This window comes from Ovis canadensis, chromosome 4, assembly GCF_042477335.2.
Source record: "Ovis canadensis isolate MfBH-ARS-UI-01 breed Bighorn chromosome 4, ARS-UI_OviCan_v2, whole genome shotgun sequence".
In the NCBI taxonomy this organism is placed as follows: domain Eukaryota; kingdom Metazoa; phylum Chordata; class Mammalia; order Artiodactyla; family Bovidae; genus Ovis; species Ovis canadensis.
The window spans coordinates 45,550,659-45,570,837 of NC_091248.1; the positions used below are offsets into that span (position 1 = coordinate 45,550,659).

The 20,179-nt window shown below is 42.6% G+C and overlaps 1 protein-coding gene across 2 annotated transcripts in view; it reads right to left on the minus strand.

The window, feature by feature from the left end:
- Positions 1-20,179, minus strand: part of RAPGEF5 (Rap guanine nucleotide exchange factor 5) — a 233,557-nt gene that overhangs the window by 59,147 nt on the left and 154,231 nt on the right. The window contains exons 10-11 of one of the 2 annotated variants that reach the window (XM_069587656.1): positions 14,609-14,727; positions 14,048-14,136 (exon numbers count right to left, since the gene is read on the minus strand). The exons of the other annotated variant lie outside the window; for it this stretch is intronic. Of the exons in view, the coding sequence (XP_069443757.1) occupies positions 14,048-14,136; positions 14,609-14,727 (208 nt within the window). The remainder of the gene's footprint in view (positions 1-14,047; positions 14,137-14,608; positions 14,728-20,179) is intronic. 2 annotated transcript variants of the gene reach the window in all.

Consider the following 20,179-nt stretch of genomic DNA (forward strand, 5'->3'; position numbering starts at 1 on the left):
CGGATAGGGGGAAAGGACATGCAAGAAAGTCACAAAATTCTGGGTTGAGATAGGGGAAAGCACCATAGATAAAGGAACCTAGTCATTTTACGGACCTTGAATGGCCAGAGATGCCCCTGTGAAGTTGTTTTTCATCTGTGTGCCAGCATGCTGGAGCTCCTTTACCCCTACTCAAATACTACTTTGTTTTTATTTTCTAGCAAACACCTGGCAATAGCACACAGCCATAAGAGATCAACCAATTTACTTTTCCAAAGGTAGAAATGATAATCACATAGAAGGATTAAGACAGTCCACAAATTCACAGTGCTTAAAGATATTTTAATGATCATTGCTGCTGCTGCTGCTAAGTTGCTTCAGTCATGTCCGACTCTGTGTGACCCCACAGACAGCAGCCCACCAGGCTCCCCTGTCCCTGGGATTCTCCAGGCAAGAACACTGACTGGAGTGGGTCACCATTTCCTTCTCTAATGCCTGAAACTGAAAAGTGAAAGTGAAAGTGAAGTTGTGTCTGACTCTTAGTGACCCCATGGACTGCAGCCCACGAGGCTACTCCACCCATGGGATTTTCCAGGGAAGCACATATTTATATTTTTAAAAATTGAAATGTAAAGACAGAAAGGAAAACAATTTTTTTAAAAGGTCAAATCATAAAACTCCTTTTCTTCTACATAAACTTCTCTGTATTAGACATTATAAATACTGGAGATTATTCAGTTTAGTCCGGTCACTCAGTCATGTCCGACTCTTTGCGACCCCATGAATCGCAGCACGCCAGGCCTCCCTGTCCATCACCATCTCCCAGAGTTCACTCAGACTCACGTCCATCAAGTCAGTGATGCCATCCAGCCATCTCATCCTCGGTCGTCCCCTTCTTCTCCTGCCCCCAATCCCTCCCAGCATCAGGGTCTTTTCCAATGAGTCAACTCTTCACATGAGGTGACCAAAGTACTGGAGTTTCAGCTTTAGCATCATTCCTTCCTAAGAAATCCCATAGTTGATCTCCTTGCAGTCCAAGGGACTCTCAAGAGTCTTCTCCAACACCACAGTTCAAAAGCATCAATTCTTCGGCACTCAGCCTTCTTCACAGTCCAACTCTCACATCCAAACATGACCACAGGAAAAACCATAGCCTTGGCTAGACGGACCTTTGTTGGCAAAGTAATGTCTCTGGTTTTGAATATGCTATCTAGGTTGGTCATAACTTTTCCTCCAAGGAGTAAGCGTCTTTTAATTTCATGGCTGCAGTCACCATCTGCAGTGATTTTGGAGCCCCAAAAAATAAAGTCTGACACTGTCTCTACTGTTTCCCCATCTATTTCCCATGAAGTGATGGGACCAGATGCCATGATCTTCGTTTTCTGACTGGAAATCATTAGTCATGTTAAATCGTGTTCACTCTTTCCTAAAGCAAAAGAACTGACTTGCATGTCAATGTCTTGGCTGTCCCTCACCTCAGTTATCACCTATCAGTCCAACGTCTGGGTAAACAGGCCATTAAACATCTATCAACTGTCACTGGGCAAGGTATTTTTGTCTTTTGGCTAAAGGAACTCAAACATATTCCTTGTCTCAGATGGTTATAATAAGTCAGTTTTGTTTTGTTTTAAAGTAAATGTACTACTCATAAGCCTAAGAACATTCTTAAGTTTTTCTGTTAGCATGATTCACGGTGGTTTGATCCACACAGATATGCAATGGGCACATATGAGTTCTGAAATATCACCAAAAATACAATAATATATAAAATGGTATACTATAGCCTACTCTGAGAAGAATAATTTTAATTTATGTTATTGTTTAAAAAGCTTCTTCAAAGCCTTATGACATGAACTACTTCTTTGTATATGCTAAGTTTATTTACGAAAAATATTTCTCACAACTAGTAGGGAGAAAATTTTGGAGTGAAGAATTCTCAATCATAAAGTCAGTGGTTCAAATTACACAAGAGAAAGGTACTTACAGTTGAATAAGCCCTGAGAACTAAGAATATATGAGATTATGATTAATGCATAGCAGAGGAAACTATATTCAATATACGTGATAAACTACAATGGAAAAGAATGTAAAAAAATAATGTCTATGTATATAATTGAATCACTTTGCTGTATAGCAGAAATTGGCACAACATTATAACTCAACTATACTTCAGTTTAAAAAAAAAGAATACATGAGATTAGTGTAAATACTCACCTATAGAGAAAAATATAAGACTTAATCTTTATACGCTTTAAAAAAGTGTTTACATGGCACTTTAAATTACAATATGTTTATATTATTTTGACAGGACAGAAACATATAGGGACACTGGAGCAAAGAGCTGGAAGGAATCACACCTCTAGCTGATTTCAGATGGGCCTTACCAGCTCTAGAGTGCATTTCTTTATTTCTATTTTCACATGAGAGAGAAGTATATGGATATTTGTGTACATCACTGTTCGAGATTTTCTGTTATATGCAGCCATGCCTAATCGCAAAAAATATATATGCACAGAATATTGTCAGGAACTCAAATATAGTATCAATAATGTGGTCTCGTTCTGAAGTTTCTCAACTATCATAAGCAGGAAAAGTACATTTAAAGAGAGATGAGTGTTGTGAATTTACCCTAATCTCACTATTGTGTATTTCTAGAATGTGCTGATAAAGAAATATTTGCCTTGCATGTTTTTTATTTCCTTTTAAAAGAACCAACAACCTCCCCCAGAATATGGTCAAATAGTGTAAATTGTCATAATAATTCTGAGATATGCACTCACAATATGCCAATCAGCAATGGCAGAATTTGAGCCTAATGAAATCTTTCTATAAAAGTCATCAGTGGTGAATGAAAATGGCTTTGCAATGTCTTCAAATTCAGACCAAACCGAACTAAGACACAGGAGGGCACATTTTACATGTTCAACTCCGGGAACAAGAGCTAAAATTAGGATGAAAATATCTCCACCCTATTCTCTCTGTTCTTTCTCTTTTTCCTTAACAAAACACATGACACTGGATTTACAATATCCATAAGCCTGCTACACAAAAACAAAATACGTGCCATCAAGCAAAACAGGAAGAAAATTCTGTGTGTGGTGGGCGGGGGGGGGGGGGGGGGGGGGGACACTAACTTGCTCTAAGTATTATGTAAATCTTTCTTCATAACAAGACTATTTAGGGCACAGAAAGGGATGCAGAAGGAAAATACCAGATGCTTTAATATTAAAACTACTATCTATCACCAGTGCTGATATAAAGACCACTCACCTAAACTCCTGTTCATTTTTAGACTGAGCATTTGAGTAGAAACATCCTACCAGGCATGAGATGGGCAATTTTAACTTCTGCTTTTCATCTTCACACTAAGTGAAGCTCATTTATAGGATTAAAAGATTTAAAAATTAGAAGGTTCATCAAGTATCCTGTATGCTGAAAACAGACAAGAAGGATAAGTGTGAAGCAGAAAAGGATTTAGCATTGCTCTGAAAGTAATTTTCTGCCACTATTTAGATTACAACAAGATATTCTGGGTATTACAACAAGACATTTTAGTTTTCCACACTTTCTGTTCACCCATACCTACCAATTCTGTCTCATTTCATATTTACTTCTGGGATTTGGGGGAAGGACTGACAGCCAAACAGCAGCCTTAAGTACAAGGCAAAAAAGCAGCCAACAGAATGAAAAGAATGGTTTCGATTGTCGAGCAAGAAAGCCCCAAGGGCAGAAAATGAGGATAATGGGAAATGGGAGGGGAAGGTTATAATGAGAAAGACTGCAGAGAGAAATGAGGAAAAGCTCAGTTATAGGTGTATTAAAGACAAAAATTCTCTCACTTGAAGAGTATCCCTCTTAGACATGTGCTTGTCAATTACAACAATTCTGTGGCTTTGTACACTTTACCTAAAGCCGTAATTTGATAGAAACACGCTGTGAGAGACTTTACCATGCGGTGATTAAAATCAACAGACTGCCATTCACTAGCATTCCTTCTTGACACTTATAAGACTATCTGAAACACACACTCTTGTGCAGAAAAATCACTTCTTCCTCCATTTTCCGACAGGACCCTAAGACTTCCGACTGAGGACAATGTCACAGCATTTAAAAATATGGACAAGATCATTTGATGATCTCACATTAATTCCATCAAGAGTAAAGATGACACACAAGATCTCTGAGGGAGAGAAGGGAACAGAGGGAGAGAGAAGAGAGTTGTTTTTAATCCACTGAATTGCTTTAAACACAGTCTCGAGTAATTTCATTTGCTGATGTTAACATTAAAACTATGGTTCTGCTAAAATTAAACACACTTTTGAGACAATATCACATCTCCAGAAATTGTAGAATCTGCTGCTCCAAAAATACCTGACTCATATCACACATTTAAACAAGTTTCTGGAAATACAGCTGGACACTCACAAAATCACAAGTGTTTCTACTAAAGTACAATATTAAGTGTGCCAATATACCCCAAATTCACTGAGAAAACACGGTCATTTTTAAGACTTGAGAAAAGCATTTTCTTTTTAAGGAAATAAAAATTCATTTTCCTTTTAAAAAGAACTCCCCCCTCCCAAAAGTTTATTAAGAACAAAAATCAGCACAAATTAACTGAGAAACTGTGCTACAGAGATTATAGATTATAGAACTATAAATAGAAAAACAGAAGTAGCAGCTTTTGTTTTTAAAAGATATATATTAGGGAGACAAAATATAAAGGGAAATCTAAACAAAGCTTTTCTCAAACGCATCTTTATAAGAAAAACTACAAGTAATACTGGATTTGTGTTTAAAAAGCAACTTTCACCCTATGTCAAAGAGACTATACAGATATAAGTCAATATCTTATGCACATGATAATAAAACCAAAGATATTCTATATACTTTGTGACTTAGAGAGGGCCTTTATGCTTTATATTTTAAAATAGATGGTAATTTTATATATTTTGATTCTTTGAAATTTGGTAATTTATGCACGTATGTATGGCAACTCTCAGTGTACCAGAGTATTTTATTATTTGTAATAATTTATCCACTAGCCATTCTAGGAAATTAGAATTTACTGAACTACAAAGAAGAAATACCTAAGGTTCCCCACAGTTGTCTATTGAAAGATATGAGGACCAAATTGAGCATCTGAGGCAGAGGGAAAGCAAAGAAAATGGAAATAAGGGGAATAAAACAAACAAAATGTGCAAAGGTGAATCAAGGAGGAACTCCATTCATTTCTAAGTCTTTTGCTCTGGCTACAGTTTACAAAGGGAAACCCTGGTGGTTTGGGGGGTTGAGGACACGCCACCAGGACAGACTTCACAGAAACAAGCAGTCACATGTGTATTTAGCTTAGAACATGCAAAGGAAACTTTCAAAGACCCTCTACCTCACTTCCTGTGTCCAGGACCTAGCCTTCACGCTAACCCATCATAAAGTTATTGATATTTTCCTTAAAATATCAAAGAAGTATTCAAAGAAGAAAGTCCAAAAACTCTAGTGAAGATGCACAAGTTTTTCAAAATCCTGATAGTCAGGAGACTAAAGGTCTACTTTCTAAGGTAATTCTTGCTCCTTGTGTACTTCATTTTCCATTTCCTATCTTCAGATCCTCCTGAAATTAATTTCCCACAGCCCTACAATCCTGTAGCTTGTTTCTATGTGCTCTAGACTTATACTTGTCCTGGAAGAGGTCATGTGGTACAAACACAAAAATGATGCCGTTTTAAAAAATGTTTTCCACTGATCCAATGTGTTCTAAACAGGAATAGCTTCCCTGAAAAGTAGGCTGTATTTCTGCTTATATCCTTTTCCAAGAAACATCTCCTTTTCCCATTGCTCATGCTGTAATGAAAACTTCCACATTTCCATTATTAATCAGCCTACATTAATGACCTTATGCTTTAGCTCTGTTTCACTTCATTTCACCTTGCTTCATTACCAACAGGAGTATTAATTAACCCACAATCTACTGGCAGTGTAAAAGCATCAATTCCCTTGTTATTATTCATAGTATCACTTGTTCAAAGGTGGTGTGAATAGATGAGTTCAGAAGATGAACACCTCAAACAAAATTCAGTTAAAATCTGATTTTTAACCATTTCTCATGTGAGCGGTCTCATGCAGCATCAGCTGATAATTAGGATCTCTTCCCTCACACCCTCTGTCTTGTGTTACCTTCTGGAAACAGTCAGCCAATGCAGTGGCCAGTTTGCTCACAGGTGGAGACCAAGAAGCAAGTCTTTGTGTTGGAGAGTAGTTCTCCCTAAAGTGACTACTAAAATGCTTGATTTGAGGTTTATAGCTAGAGGTGAATGGTAGATTTTTTCCCTTCAATTCTGCCTTTTATCCAGGATTCTAGTAACGAGACAGAAAAGATGTCTGAGATAAAGCTACAAACACAGCTGGGTTCATTTCCAGATTCAAATGATCCCTCTGTCTCTGAAGCACCTTAGTCAACTTCTTCTGCCTTAGTGTCTCTGTCCATTAGCTGGAGGTAATCATCCTATACAAGCATCATTCTAGGGAGCAGACATTTGGATGAATGGAGTGGTGTCAAAACCTGGCTCTCAAAATTGGAGGGGGCCTCAGACATCACGTGATCTAAGTTCTTTGCTTTCATAAATGAGGCAACCGAGAAATTTCTACACAATTCTAATTATCTTGTCACTTTGTCAATACTAACTTACAAAGTCTTCTAATACTTCGACTGCAATCAGCAAAAACAATACGCTCTCCATATTAGCAATTAGGAGAGAAGCGAAGGGAACTGCCAAGAAACCAAACCAAATGCACAAAGATTACAGAGCAGAACAGAAACCAGACGCTTATATGAGCACTTTTATTCCTAGTGCTCTCTCAACGGCACTTTCGGGATTTTCACTGTCACTGTGGATTGCTGTTTCAAGCCTTCACTTTATTTGGAAAAACAAGCCTTTGCTGAACAGTGGGTCTCTCATCTGCATCTGAGGCACACCCAGGGCAGCTGGAGTCAGGGCTAATGAATTTCTTCAGTCTTTCGTTGATTTTTTTCATTAGCATGTATGCAAACAGAATTAACCTAATATTTAAAATTGACAGCTCCATAAAGCTGAAGAAGACCTCAAGTGGCAACCTAGTCCAGTTATGAGTCTCTGAGAGAGTTATTTGCACAGGTCAGGAAGGTAAACAGCTGATACCAAGAAACTACAGGGATACAAAGCCTACAACTTCTAGCTGAAGCAAGTACCCTCGGGGGATATCCATGCCTACTTCACATTCCTTCTATGTCTTGTATCTATTTATTTTTTCAACTATTTCCTTCGGTTCTGAACTTTACTGAATAGGACCAGAAGCTTCATGTTAATTCTCCATACTACTTTAGATATGCTAAAATATACCTTTTTTATCTTTAATGAAATATAGATACAGTTCTCCCACACTAGTGCCTGTAATGAGATTGGTTATTTAGCACCCGTTCATTTCACATCCACTGGTTCCCGCTTTGGTTTTGGCTGAATCCCCCCATCAAAATGTAAGCCCCACCGAGGAGGTGGGGTATTCTGTTTATAGCTGTGTTCCCACGGCTACAACAGTGCCTACATAATAGTAGAGGCCAAAGATAATCGTGGAAGGAAGGAATTACAATTTTCTTTGGCATTCATCACATGTATATCGGCTTCCCTCATAGCTCAGTTGGTAAAGACTCTGCCTGCAATGCAGGAGACCCCAGTTCGATTCCTCGGTTGGGAAGATCTGCTGCAGAAGGGACATGCTATCCACTCCAAAATTCTTGGGCTTCCCTTGTGGCTCAGCTGGTAAAGAATCTGCCTGCAATGCGGGAGACCTGGGTTCGATCCCTGGGTTGGAAAGATCCCCTGGAGAAGGGAAAGGCTACCCACTCCAGTTTTCTGGCCTGGAGAATTCCATGGACTGTACAGTCCACGGGGTCACAAAGAGTCAGACACGACTGAGCAACTTTCACTTTCACATGTACATATAAACTGGACACTCGAATCTGCGCTGTTGTCTCCTATTACAGGAGCAGTGTGTGAAGGTAGAAGCAGAGGGATTGCAGAGGGAGCGCTGGTCTGAGAGCCAGGATGCAGCACATTCCATCGCTGGGGCACCCACTGCTTTTCTCTGGCAAAAGACTGTTCCTGACTAACCCGAAATGGCCTGGTAATGAAACTCTCTGCAAATGTATTTTACTAGTCGGTGATAAATCAAAGCTGGTCTTTGTAAACGTTATAACATAATTTCTGAAAGGAACTGAAGTTTCCCACTGGACCAGGTTCTACACAAATATGCTTAAATCATCACCAGATAGGGCCACCGAGCCCTGAATTCCAAGTCTGTTCCCCCTCAACATTCTAACTGCTCTCTGAGTGAGGCTGAAGAAATACAGCAGGAAGACAAGAGCAACAGGAAGTCAGGCCAAATGACCTAAGTCCTTGCGGACGCCTAAGTGATGGTGAGGTAAGCAGAAAATGACTGTGAGGTTCTGGCAGGTGTCTACATGAACACTAGGGGCTCCAAATCTAGAATTCTACGGGTTCTGTGACATATTTTGAAAGGAAAGGGTTGATATAAATCTCTTTGGACCAAAGCATTTTAGTGATGAAAGACACTTCAGAAATCACTTCATGTATAACTAACTGCTCAAGGTCTCAGGCTGGTTTACTAATCAAGTCCAGAACCAGGAACCAACACTTCGAATCTCATCTGAGTATCCCTTCTACTCTGCTGGCTGCATATTCTTCCTCAGAACGTCGCTTCTTACAGAAGTAAATGTTCTCGGCTGTAAGACTAAAGGACCACCCAGAGATCCGTGGGGCATGACAGGACCCTGGCAAAAATCCAAATGGGTTTTGCTCCCTATACCATCACCTCCTCATTCCAAGAATGGAGAGCAAAGAGCTGTGTGACCAGCAAGCCTGTTTCCCTGGATTATCTCTTTCTAACACTGCTTTAGAGGCTGGACCAACAATGCAGGTTTGTGATTCTGAACTTCTCAGGCTGCAGAGGTTCTGGGGCAGGAAACAGTGGATGCGAGGCCAGATATCAGGCCAGGAGAGGGAGAGGGGAGGGCGGTGGAGGAAAGTGGAAATGACCCCCGCTAGCTCCCAGGGGCAAATATACAACTATTTGACGCTTGGAATTTGTCTTTGAAGAAAGTGGGGAGACAAAGTCATCATCCTAGCTCTGTGGCTCTCAGACCTGATACGCACAGCATCACCTGTGGAGCTTTCAAAGACCATAAGGCCTAGGTCTCAACTGAGGTCAACTGAATCAGCATCTCTGGGGTGGGATTCAGATATAGGTATTTTGAAAAATGCCCCATGTGCTGCTAATGAAGCAGCCACAGATAAGATCTATAATTGGTCTATGACATGTCACATGATACCACAAAAATAAAAAGACAAATCCAAGATAATGTTACACACATGTTAACGGCATAAAACCATGGGGAGCCTCTCAACCATCTAAAAGCTCTGTGCCAGCCCCCAAAGTTCTAGTCCTGCACAGCCATGCGGGCACAGGCTTAAAAAGATCTTGTCACCTGCAGAAGAAAGCCTGGAACAGAAGGACCAAACAGCTTTTCAGAAATCCTAATACATAGGGAAATTAAGGAAGAAGTTCACCTAAATTGTCTTCTGCATTTCCAATGATCAGGAAAAAAGGCATTCTTAATTTTCCTTCGAAAAAAGTATGTATCATGTATTCAGGACAGGCTTGCTGTTGGCAGGGGGAAGAAGGTAAAAAGTGAAAAACTGTCATGCCTATTCTAGCTCCACTCAAGGTCTCATCAACACAGTGCTCCAAAAACACTACTAAGCTGGAGATGGAGAGCAGCTGCGGCACCCCATCAATTAAGTGAGTCACTCCTGTGATATAACCCAGGTGTTAACTTTCACAGAGGGGGTGGCCTCGCTACACAGGTAAGGGACTCACTTTCTCCATGACGTAAGGAGCCTCATAGATGCTACTGAAAGCACACCCACTTGCACAGACTCAACTGTGGTCAGCACACATTGAGTACACGATATCCTGAATGGTAACCTCATGAAGTAGGAACAGCCATACCTGGAAGAAAGCAGGTCAAGCCTGGTAAGCATTGGTTGATAGGCTTTACCTGTTTCCACTATCCTAGTCTCTGTTTTTCTTGAAAACCTGTTATCACAAGCATATTTGCTTTGAAAAGATGAAAAAAAAAAAAACAAACAACTTAAGACACAGAAGAAATAGGGCAGCAAATAATGTCCTTTGCTCATGTTTCCCCTAAAGTAGACTCATCATAATGCAGATGTAGGAAAAAAAGAAATCAGTAAGAAGGATTTTCTCTGTGTAATCCATCTGATACACAGCGTGTCGCCCCCATCTGCCTCACTTTGAAACAGAAATCGTTATTCCTAACAGAAGCATCTTGCATGCTTTCCCAGAGAGGGGAAGGGGTTAAATAGGAGCAGGCACCACTGCGGATCAGGGCAGTGGTACAGACTTAGACCTCCATCCCCCCAGCTCCTCCACACACAACAAACTGGTTTTCTTGCTTCTTGCCTTCCATGTAATTCTCCTGGGCTAGAAATGCCCAGTGATATCTGTCCTATTTCTGGGAAGATGGAAGATAGAGCTGCTTGATTTTCCTCTAACATTCCAAATGCTTCAAGTCAGAACCTGAACCTTGAAAGAAAAGGAAATCTTTGCAAACAGCTTCAGTCTTTGCATGTTCACCAACAGATATCCAGTTACCAGACTCAAATAGTTTTTCAGTTTTAAACAATGAAGGATTATGCATTCATTCATTCATTCCAGAGATAATCAAAGGATGGGTTTTTGTGCCCGGTGCTACCAGAGAGGAAAGGTAGGCACACAGAAGATTATGATACGAAAATAAGCATAGTAAGTGTCGTGTGGGTCAAATCATTTAGGAAAATCATTAGTAGGTGGCTTGTAAGCATCCCCAATATTTTTTGCTTTTAAAACTCAGTTTGATATGGTGATAGAATACTATATGAATTGTTGTTTTCTATTCTATTCTTAATTCAGGTAATAACAAAAATACACGATTTCACATTTCTATTCCACTCATTTAAGTAAACTTTTTTTCCTGCTTGCATCTTCATATCAATTAGTAATCACTTGAACCTGTCCTTTCTGAGTATAGGTCTCTTCTATTGGGCTGTGCACCTGTACTTTAACAATGAAGTGACTTTTGTGGCAAAGAGATGGGGAATAACTTGCATCTCTTGCTTGGTTAACTTCCCCAGCCTCTGGCAGGTATAGGAATGTAAGAATCAAGATCAGCTCATCCCAACCCGAACCATTTATTTCCTCCCATGTACCTTTCTCCCTCACTGCCACTGGGGCCATGTGGACGACCACCATATGGCTCCACCCGGCTCCATATGGCTCCAGCTCCCTAAAAGGGGCGCTCAAGAGCATAAAAACGCTGCTGTATACTTTTATTGCAGCCCCTTCTCATTTTCCTCCATCTGTCTTCCATATGTTTACGAGACTCTATTAGACCCCTGAATACATAGGCCTTTTATAATGAGGGTTGCCAGCCTGAACAAGATAAAGAACTGAAATTCACCTCTATCAGTGACAAGGGGCCTCAGCTACTTTAAAATATGTGATTCATTTGGTATTCAAACTAGAACAAACTCATAATCACGTTTCTTCCGTTTTTACATGAAACTGATCTTATGTTTATGAGATTTCTTTTAGTTTTATCAACAAAAGCCATATACGGGTCTTTCTGTTGTAGTTTCTCCAAGTGCTGTTCGATGTTTGGAAGAACTGTGTGTGACTTCTACTTAGGTGTCCCTATGATATTACACATCCATCTCTCTCCAAAGTTAATTTTTTTCATTTTCATAGAACTATCCTTTGATCAGAAGAACAATGTTACCATTTCCCCCTCAGGTGTCTCTGCAAACACATTTCCCCTGCAAATGCTAAGGAAATGAGTAGGAGTGAGGAGAGGCTGACCCAGCAGGACTGAGGCCACCCCACTGAGTCCTGGTCCTCTCTGCTTTGCTCAGCACCTGGCAGGAGTGATACATGAGACCCCAGTGCTGGTATAATCTAAACAACAACCTGGGACTAACAGTCACAACACACCAGCTACAACACCATTTCCCAACAGGAGGCGACCGCTGGCATTACTAGGAGGGATCAGGGTGATTTTTCATTCCCAATATTAAGTATGGGAGCTTGTTAGTAGGCACTAGGACTTCCCCAGAGGCTCAGTGATAAAGGATCTGTCTGCCAATCTAATAGACACTGGTTCAATCCCTGCATCAGCAAGATGCCCCGCAGGAGGAAATGCAACCCACTCCAGTATTCTTGCCTGGGAAATCCCACGGACAGCAGAGCCTAGCAGGCTACGGTCCATGGGTTTCCAAGAGTCAGACAAGACTGGGTGACTAAACAACAACAAGAAGGCACAAAAAACTAATGACAGTGAGAACAAAAGAGAAAAAGAAACCAAGTAGGCCCAGTACTGACTTCGGTAATCTCTACTCTTATTTATACAACTTAGACATAAAGTCCTATGCTATAGAATAGAACTGTAGTGCTATTAAGAACAAGCCACTGAATCTCCCAATCTGGTACCCATGTTCAAAGGTGTCTTCAAGGCAGATAACCTGTCTGTAATCAAGTCCAAACCACCTGTGTAAAGCGGTCTGGTAATCGGTACACAGAAAATTATGGCCAGTTCCACAATGACCACCTCTGATGAAGCAGAAGTTGCAAACATTACTCAAATGTGCAAAATACTAATAGGCAGACAAGCAAAAACCACCCAGCAAATGCCACATGAATACATTTTTCTTTTCACCTGTCTGTGTATAAACGACTACCGCTATTTTTTTCCCCAAACATACATAAGGCAAAGTAAAGTTTTTATTTGAATTGTGAGATCAAACAATAACACTATCGGTAGGATGCGTGATGGAGTCATTTTGCCTTTTTAAAAACTCGACTGCATATTTCACATATCTTTGTTCCTCTTAATGTCCTTCATAATGCAGCACAGATCAGTTAAGTTCAGACAAAACTGCTAGGACCCAAGGAAATCCTTGTTCTCACCTGAGCTATCCTCTCAAAATCCTTCTTGCATGAGAAAAACTTAAGGAGTTATCAGTACAAAGTATTGTACCAACACAACTGCCAAGTGCCTTTTATTGATGCAGCCCATGTATTGGAAACTGTGGTCATGACAGGCGCTATGGTGGCAGCAAAAAGTGCATTTTAGTCAGGGGATCAAGTCACAGAATTCAGGCTAAAGTCAGAGGCCTATTCATTGGGATAACTGCTCCAGGCTGAAACAAATTACAATCCTGGTTAAAAGAATCTAGCACTGCCCTGTGTGATGAAGGAAGTTTAGGTAGATCACGCAGCGATAGCATTTCCAGAAGTGCAAGGGTGAAAAATCTATGCAGGTATTTTGCCTGCGGATTAAATAGAAGGACAAGGAACCTGACTAAGAAGACTTCAGTGAATTATCATTTCTAGTCTGAGAAGCTATGAGTCTCATATTCTGCACAGTAGGGCTTGCTCTGAGCAGTTTGTGAAACACTTGGAAAAATGCAGAAGTTGCCGCTAAGCTTCTAGTTGCTGAATAGTTGCATTAATTGTTGACATTTTGGCAGGGAGGCTCCTCCTGCCAGCTCAGTGCTTCCAACGGGCTAGGTAAATGCTTGCTGGTAACCCCCATCTCCCTGGTAATCCTTCCCACTGAACACAGGCTACTGGATGCTGGCCTCTTGTCAACTGCCTTTAGGTGAGATTTGGTAAAAAAAAATTGCCAGGAAAACAAGAATACGTGCCTTCCTATCATTTTCTTTGTACAGCCACTTACCAGGCGGCTGCTGGGATCTCCATGCGTCCATTTACTGGATTTAAACAAAACGGCAGGAGGCTAAGGGGGAGGCGCACGAAGGTCTGTAGGCTCAGCCACCCCCCCCCCCACCTCCCCGCCCGCTTTTCTGCTTTGGCTAGGGAGGGAGCCTTGCCCCTTGGGAAACTGATAACCGGCGCTGCAGAGAGTCTGGAAGAAGCGGGAGACACTCCCGTGCCTTACCTGTTTCTTTGTCCTGGACTTCTTCCAGGTGCAAGTCATTCAAAAGGTGCTCCAAGATCTTCTCCGGGGTCCCGGACACGACCACGTATCTGTCAGAGAGCAGAGAGTCCACCGAGTCCTCCTCAGTGGAGGACTGTGAGCGGCTGCTCCACTCCTCGTCCTCATCCTCCTCGTCAATGTATTTGAAATAAGGCACATCAAAGGTGGGCAGGGGCAGCTCTCGGTCTGCCAGTGCGGCAGCGGCGGGATCCTTTCTTTCTAAGTGAGGGTCAAAGACCCTCAGCCGGGAGCTGCCCATTGTGCACGACCACTAACAAAGGCATCCCCTAGACGCTCAGAGATCTTGCCACCTCTGTCCTTTCGCTGGGAACCGAGTCCATCTGGCTGCTAGGAGCTCTGCAGTCAGCTAGAACGCTAGCTAGCTCGCTCGAGAGAGAGGCGGAGAAAAAAAGGGAGGGAGGGAGGGAAGAGGAGGCAGAGAGAGCGAGTGAGATGGAGCGGGAGAAAGGGAGGCAGGCAGGGAAAGGAAACAGAAGCAGGGGCTCCGGTGAAAACTCTCACCTCCAATCGCTCTCGGCGCTCCCCGCCTGGGGGGCTGGGCCGCAGCTCTGCACTTTCTTCAGCACCAGGACCTTCTGGTCCTGCTCCTTCACCTCAACCGTCGACACTTCATCATCGTGCTTTAATTGCCGACAAGAGTGATGGATGGAAGAAGGAAAAAGGGAGAGAAGATTAAAAGGCAAAAAAAGCTAACAAAAGCTGCAATCTCTCAAGTTGCTTTCCCACCTAATTTCTTTGTAGATTCAGAACAAATTAGGAATCTGGTCAAGAATCTCCGTCTAATGGTAATGGGTCCAGGATCAAGTTCTATGGACACATAAACCATTAGAAAGACATGCATACTTTAAAGGAAACAGAAAAAACCACAGTGAGGATGGGAGTCAGAGTTCATTTTTAAAACTACTTGAATGATCTGAATAAAGAAATCCAAAGTTCAAAGTCTCAGAAACACAAAACACTAATTGCATGTGTACTATTCTTTTACCTGGTTACTGCTTCCTAAACAGTCACTATATTAAAATTAGAAAACCAGACAAAACACTGAAACAACGAGCAAGCCATATTAAGTAGATGCGATGGCTATGTACTGTCATTCACATCACGGTCTTACTTTAAAAGGTGGGCAAAAAACTACTCATTCTATTATTCAGTTCATCCCCCTGCCCATGCAAATTTGAGATGGCCTTCACATTTATCACGTACTTGTTTTCCAGGATACGAGCAAAAAATGGATCCTCTAGTTAGAATCTCATTCTAACTAGAATTCGAGTGTCATGGGTGAGTGCACTGACTTTCTTCACCTCGATCACTTTTAACGCGGACAGAAGGCCAAACAATCACTCATTTCTGCACACACAGCTTCCACAGCCAGAGGCCAGCGTGGCCCGCTGACGAGGCTCTGTTGGAGTCAGGCTCACTGCTGACCCAGCAGTATGGAGCCGCCCCAGCAGTGTGGAGCCGCCCCGAGTGATGAACACTTTCAGAGTGTGGAGGGTGAAATTCTGATTGGCAACATCCAGCCAGAGGAAATTGTGGTGGGGGAGGGGGGCAAGGGGTGTGTGAGAGACACACATGAGAAAATTTAACTTCTGTATCTCCGAGGAGAGAGCAAAAGATTGATGCAAGAAGCCGAGAGCCAACAAGCAACACCTTAAAAATGGTGCTACTTCCTTACAAAGGGAAACAGGTCCTAGGTTTCCTGGCATGTTGCTATGTTCCTGCTCCTGGCAGAAAACCTACATAAATTAGGTATAAACACATAAAAAGAACATTTTCCCCCAAGCAGATAAAAAGTACTATGTCTCCATACCTTATTAATCACTTTTCCACTGATTAACTGGAGATGTCAATGTATTTTATTCACCTTTCATAAGAATAGGAAGGCACTATTCTTGTCGTAATTGCCAACCAAGTCAGTGGGAATATTAAGATTTCAACTCTCATTTCTAAGAAAATGTAGCAACCTACTCATTCGAGTCCTCCAAGATCTTCTTAAAAATAAAAACTACTAGTCATTCCAAACAGCAATATAACTTTATGATCATGCCTTTTTAATCTCTTAGTAGCAAATAATTTTACTATGTAAAACTGATGTATTACATTTCAGCAAGGTCAGACACGCAGTTACTGTGGCAATTAATGCTGGATATTCATTGTTAAAGTCCCCGAGGATGGCAGTGACTCCTGTAACATGAATACCAATGTGTAATTGCTAGCTTTCATTTCTCCAAGGAGGTTCTTTTGTTATCCATGTGGCTGAAGTGAAATAAGGTGGCTGGAAAGATGAGCATAATATTGACCAAAAAAAAAGGTGGGGGGGGGGGTGTGGCAAAATGGAGTCTGGGATACTGAGACACAGAAGCAGATAATTCAGTAAAGAGCAGGTCTGAAAGGACAAAAAGCTTCCTCTGGCTTTCCTCTTGTCGTAAGCCAATATTCGTTTTACATGAGCCTGCTGTCATTTTGAAGTACATTTTATATTCTACGTGCATGTGATATATGGCATTATTAACTTCCGCAGGCCATGTGCATACATATGGATGGGAAGGGCTTCTCTAATGTCTGTGTAACTAATATGTATTACAGGGCTGTGTACGGAGCAGCTACACTCTGCTGGGCAGGGGACTAGCTGAACCATATTGATGTACTATCAATAGCATCTTATGTCACAGTGGTAGTTTCCATTTTGAAAACCTGTTAAAAAATAAAGACGTGAAAAAGCAGAAAAATCAATGTATAAAGGGAGATGGAAGTTATCTAAAATTGCCTTGAAAACATAATAACCCTATGTATTATATCCGCTCTCAAGAAGGAAGGTGAAATTAATGCCTTGCGTCCAATCCATGCCAAACTGCTCTTCCTGAAAAAGAGCAGAAGTACCAGAGTTGAGGCTCTGGTCATGAAGCTTCATTCTGGTGCTTGCTCAGCTAAGAGTAAAGGTATTCAGTGAACTAATGACAAGAAATGCGTTCAATGACAAATAGTTTGTGAAATGCAAGTAAAGCATTACAATGCTTAACTTATAGACAAGCCTTCAACAGACAGTGGAGGGGGGGCGGGTTTCCTGTGGGGAAGGTGTTGTGCCAGCCACTAAGGGGCAAGCAAAGGTGAGTAAGACTGGTGCCCTGCCCTTAGATGACAAGGCAATAGCTCCATAACGCAAGTCTAACGTGGTGAGCTCCCTAAGATGGGGCCACATGCAAGAGACAAAAGCAAACGTAGAACCCACGGGATTTGATCGTCAGAGATGACAGACTGAATCCCAGATCCGTGGGTGACAGAGAATGGAAGCGCCATTAAATGGGGCAAAAAACTGGTTCTGCTGAGACTGATGGATCTGGTTTCAGACAACTGATGTTTCAGGACTGACCATACATCATGCTGTAGACGTTCAGCAAGCAGTTAGAAATAAAGAACAAGGCCTCTGTGCGAAGGCCAAGGACAGAGACAAATCTGTGAATTATTCCAGTTGGGGAGTGGGTGAGACTGTTAAAGGGAAGAGGAGAGAAAGGGGATTATGAAGATGGATAAAGGAAGAGAAAACATAGGAAGTAGAGAGGAAAAGAGGGGATCAGAGTCACGAGGAAACCTACTAAAGAGATGATGAAGGAGTGAAACCAAGACGAGCCAGGAGCAGGCGGAGGGCTATGAAAAGCTTATCTGATGTTGTCAAGTTTACGAAGATGAAGAATCTACGAGAAAGTGATGACAAGTCCATGGTTAAGTCTAGGGAAGGGGAGTGTTGAGGTGTGAGTGGACGTGGAGGAAGTGCACAGACGCGGAAGACCACCTGAGAATTTCACTAGGAAGGGAAGGAGTCTGGCTGAAGAGGCTGCCTGGCTGGGGAAGTGGCGGGGGGGTGGTGAGGGGTGATGGAGAAGAGGTGAGACAGGTCAGGAACAGGTGTGGAGGGGTGAGGCTACCACAGGACCAAGAGTTCCTCCTTTCAGAGAGAGTATCAGGGCAAGGAAGACAATGGAGGTTTAGGGGGAAAAAAAAAAAAAAGCAGGGAAAAGAAGAAAGCTGAAGTAGAACAGATGAGGTGGTTCCCATCATCTTTGCAGAGTGTGAGTTGAGACCCTCTTCTGGGAGGAGGTGATTCACTGGTGGCCCAAAGAGAAAACTGTTGGAAAAATGGCTTTAGGGGGTGCAACAGGGAATAGATTAGTAAAGGAAAAAGCAATTGCCAGACAGCTTTGTGCTGCTGAGGGCAGAGAACACGTGTATGGTTTTAGGCCTTCCTGCCATGGTGTTCAGAAACCTGAGAGGGGAACAGTGAACGATGACCCCCTCCCCCGGCCCCCACCGGGGAAGTGATCAGCAATGGAGGGAGGCAGGAGAGGAGCTCAGGGCCGCGTCAGCACACACGCACACAGCTCATCACCACATGGCGTCTGTCTGGTGAGTGGAAGAACAGCTGATAAACCAGGCAGCGTGGAGGGGCTGAGGACAAGTCTTCACAGGAGTGAAGGGGACAGGTAGGCAGGCAAGCAGGTGGAGGCTCTGATCAAGGAGGCTGATCTCTGAAGCAGGGCAATTCAGAGCAGTGAGGACGGGAAGGAGGAGAAGCAGCCCAGACACCCGGAGCCAGCCTGGCACTCGGGCCCAGCCCCGCGTTCTCCTGTTAAATGTCAAAGATTCTGCAAAAAGTCAACACTAGAGAAGGTCACTCTGTGCTGTGGTGGGACAAGACAAAAACATGGCCTCTCTGAACAAGATACAGCATAAATGTTGGCCACAGCAGAAGGTAGCAGGAAGCCCAGCTAACTAGTGATGGCTGTTTCTTTCCCAGTGACAGCCTTAGCTTTGCTGCTCCTCCTAGAGATAAGATTTAAGATATCTCACAGTTACCCAGCTGCTTGATCAAAAACAAGGTCCCGCTACTTTAAATCCTCCCCAGAGTCACCAAACACAAACCCAAGTCCTGTGAATCCTTCTAACACCTTCTTGCACTGAGCTGTTGCACAGCTCCCCACAGGACAAGTGCTCCATCCCCAAGTCAAGCAGCAAACCCAACTTGCTCAGCTACCACTGAGTTCCCAGTGGTCTCTGGCCAGAGGGCACTGACTATGGACAAGGGTCATTCAGATGCTGCCCTGCCATTAGCACAGTGCAGAGTGGAGGTGATCACTATTGGAGTTAAGAATAAAATGCATTTATTTCCTTGCCAGGGGGATGAGAGTCACACCCAGGAATGTTCCCAAAAGTGATTATAGGCAACAGGGCTCAGAAGATGGGTGGGCTAGGAAGAACACCTGGACAAGAGGCACAGACCTCAGGAGAGAAAGGGCTCTGCAGGTGCAACACTGAAAAGGAGGGTACAGTGGGATCAGGCTGTATTCCCAGGAGGTGTATTCCCACCCCGTCCCCTGCTTTGGCCCGTGATGCTCAGCAAGAATCCTCTCCTCTCCCTGATACGCACTTTAGCTCTCAGGCTCGCAGAAACTAGTTCTTTGCCCTACTCTCTTGAAGGGATGTTGGGAAGAACAATGAACTCCAAGGACTGGGCCACATAGATTCTTCACAGCTTTGCCCTTGGGATGTAGTCTGGGATGCAGTCTGGGATGAGCAGGTAGGTGGGGCAGGAGAGGAAGTGCAAAAATAAACAGGTATCCTCAGCTCAAAGTGGGAGGGGGGTGAGCGCGGAGGGAAAGCTGTGTGATCACAGACTCACATGACCTTCTCAACAGAGTCCATGAGGGATACAAAAACAATGGAAGGTTTTCAGATCTTCCCTGCTCCTCATCTTTGTTCCATTCTTTGGGCAACTAGATATGATTTCTTTTCTTTTTATGGCTACACTGCTCTCCTGCCTGTGAATTCTCAATGAATGACAGAACCCGTATCTTTGACTTACTTTAGATTAAATTCCAAGACCAAGATCAGCGTTTATACTTACAAATCCAACTCTTCTTCTTTCATTTATTCACATGAAAGACATTTATTTTTAAGATGAAATACATAGAGGGTAATAAAAATATAAAGTCAAGAACTGATGTTCACAGTTTAGCCGGTCTAGGCAGTCCCAAACCAAATCTCTGACTGCATTTATATTTTCACTTATCACTGGCA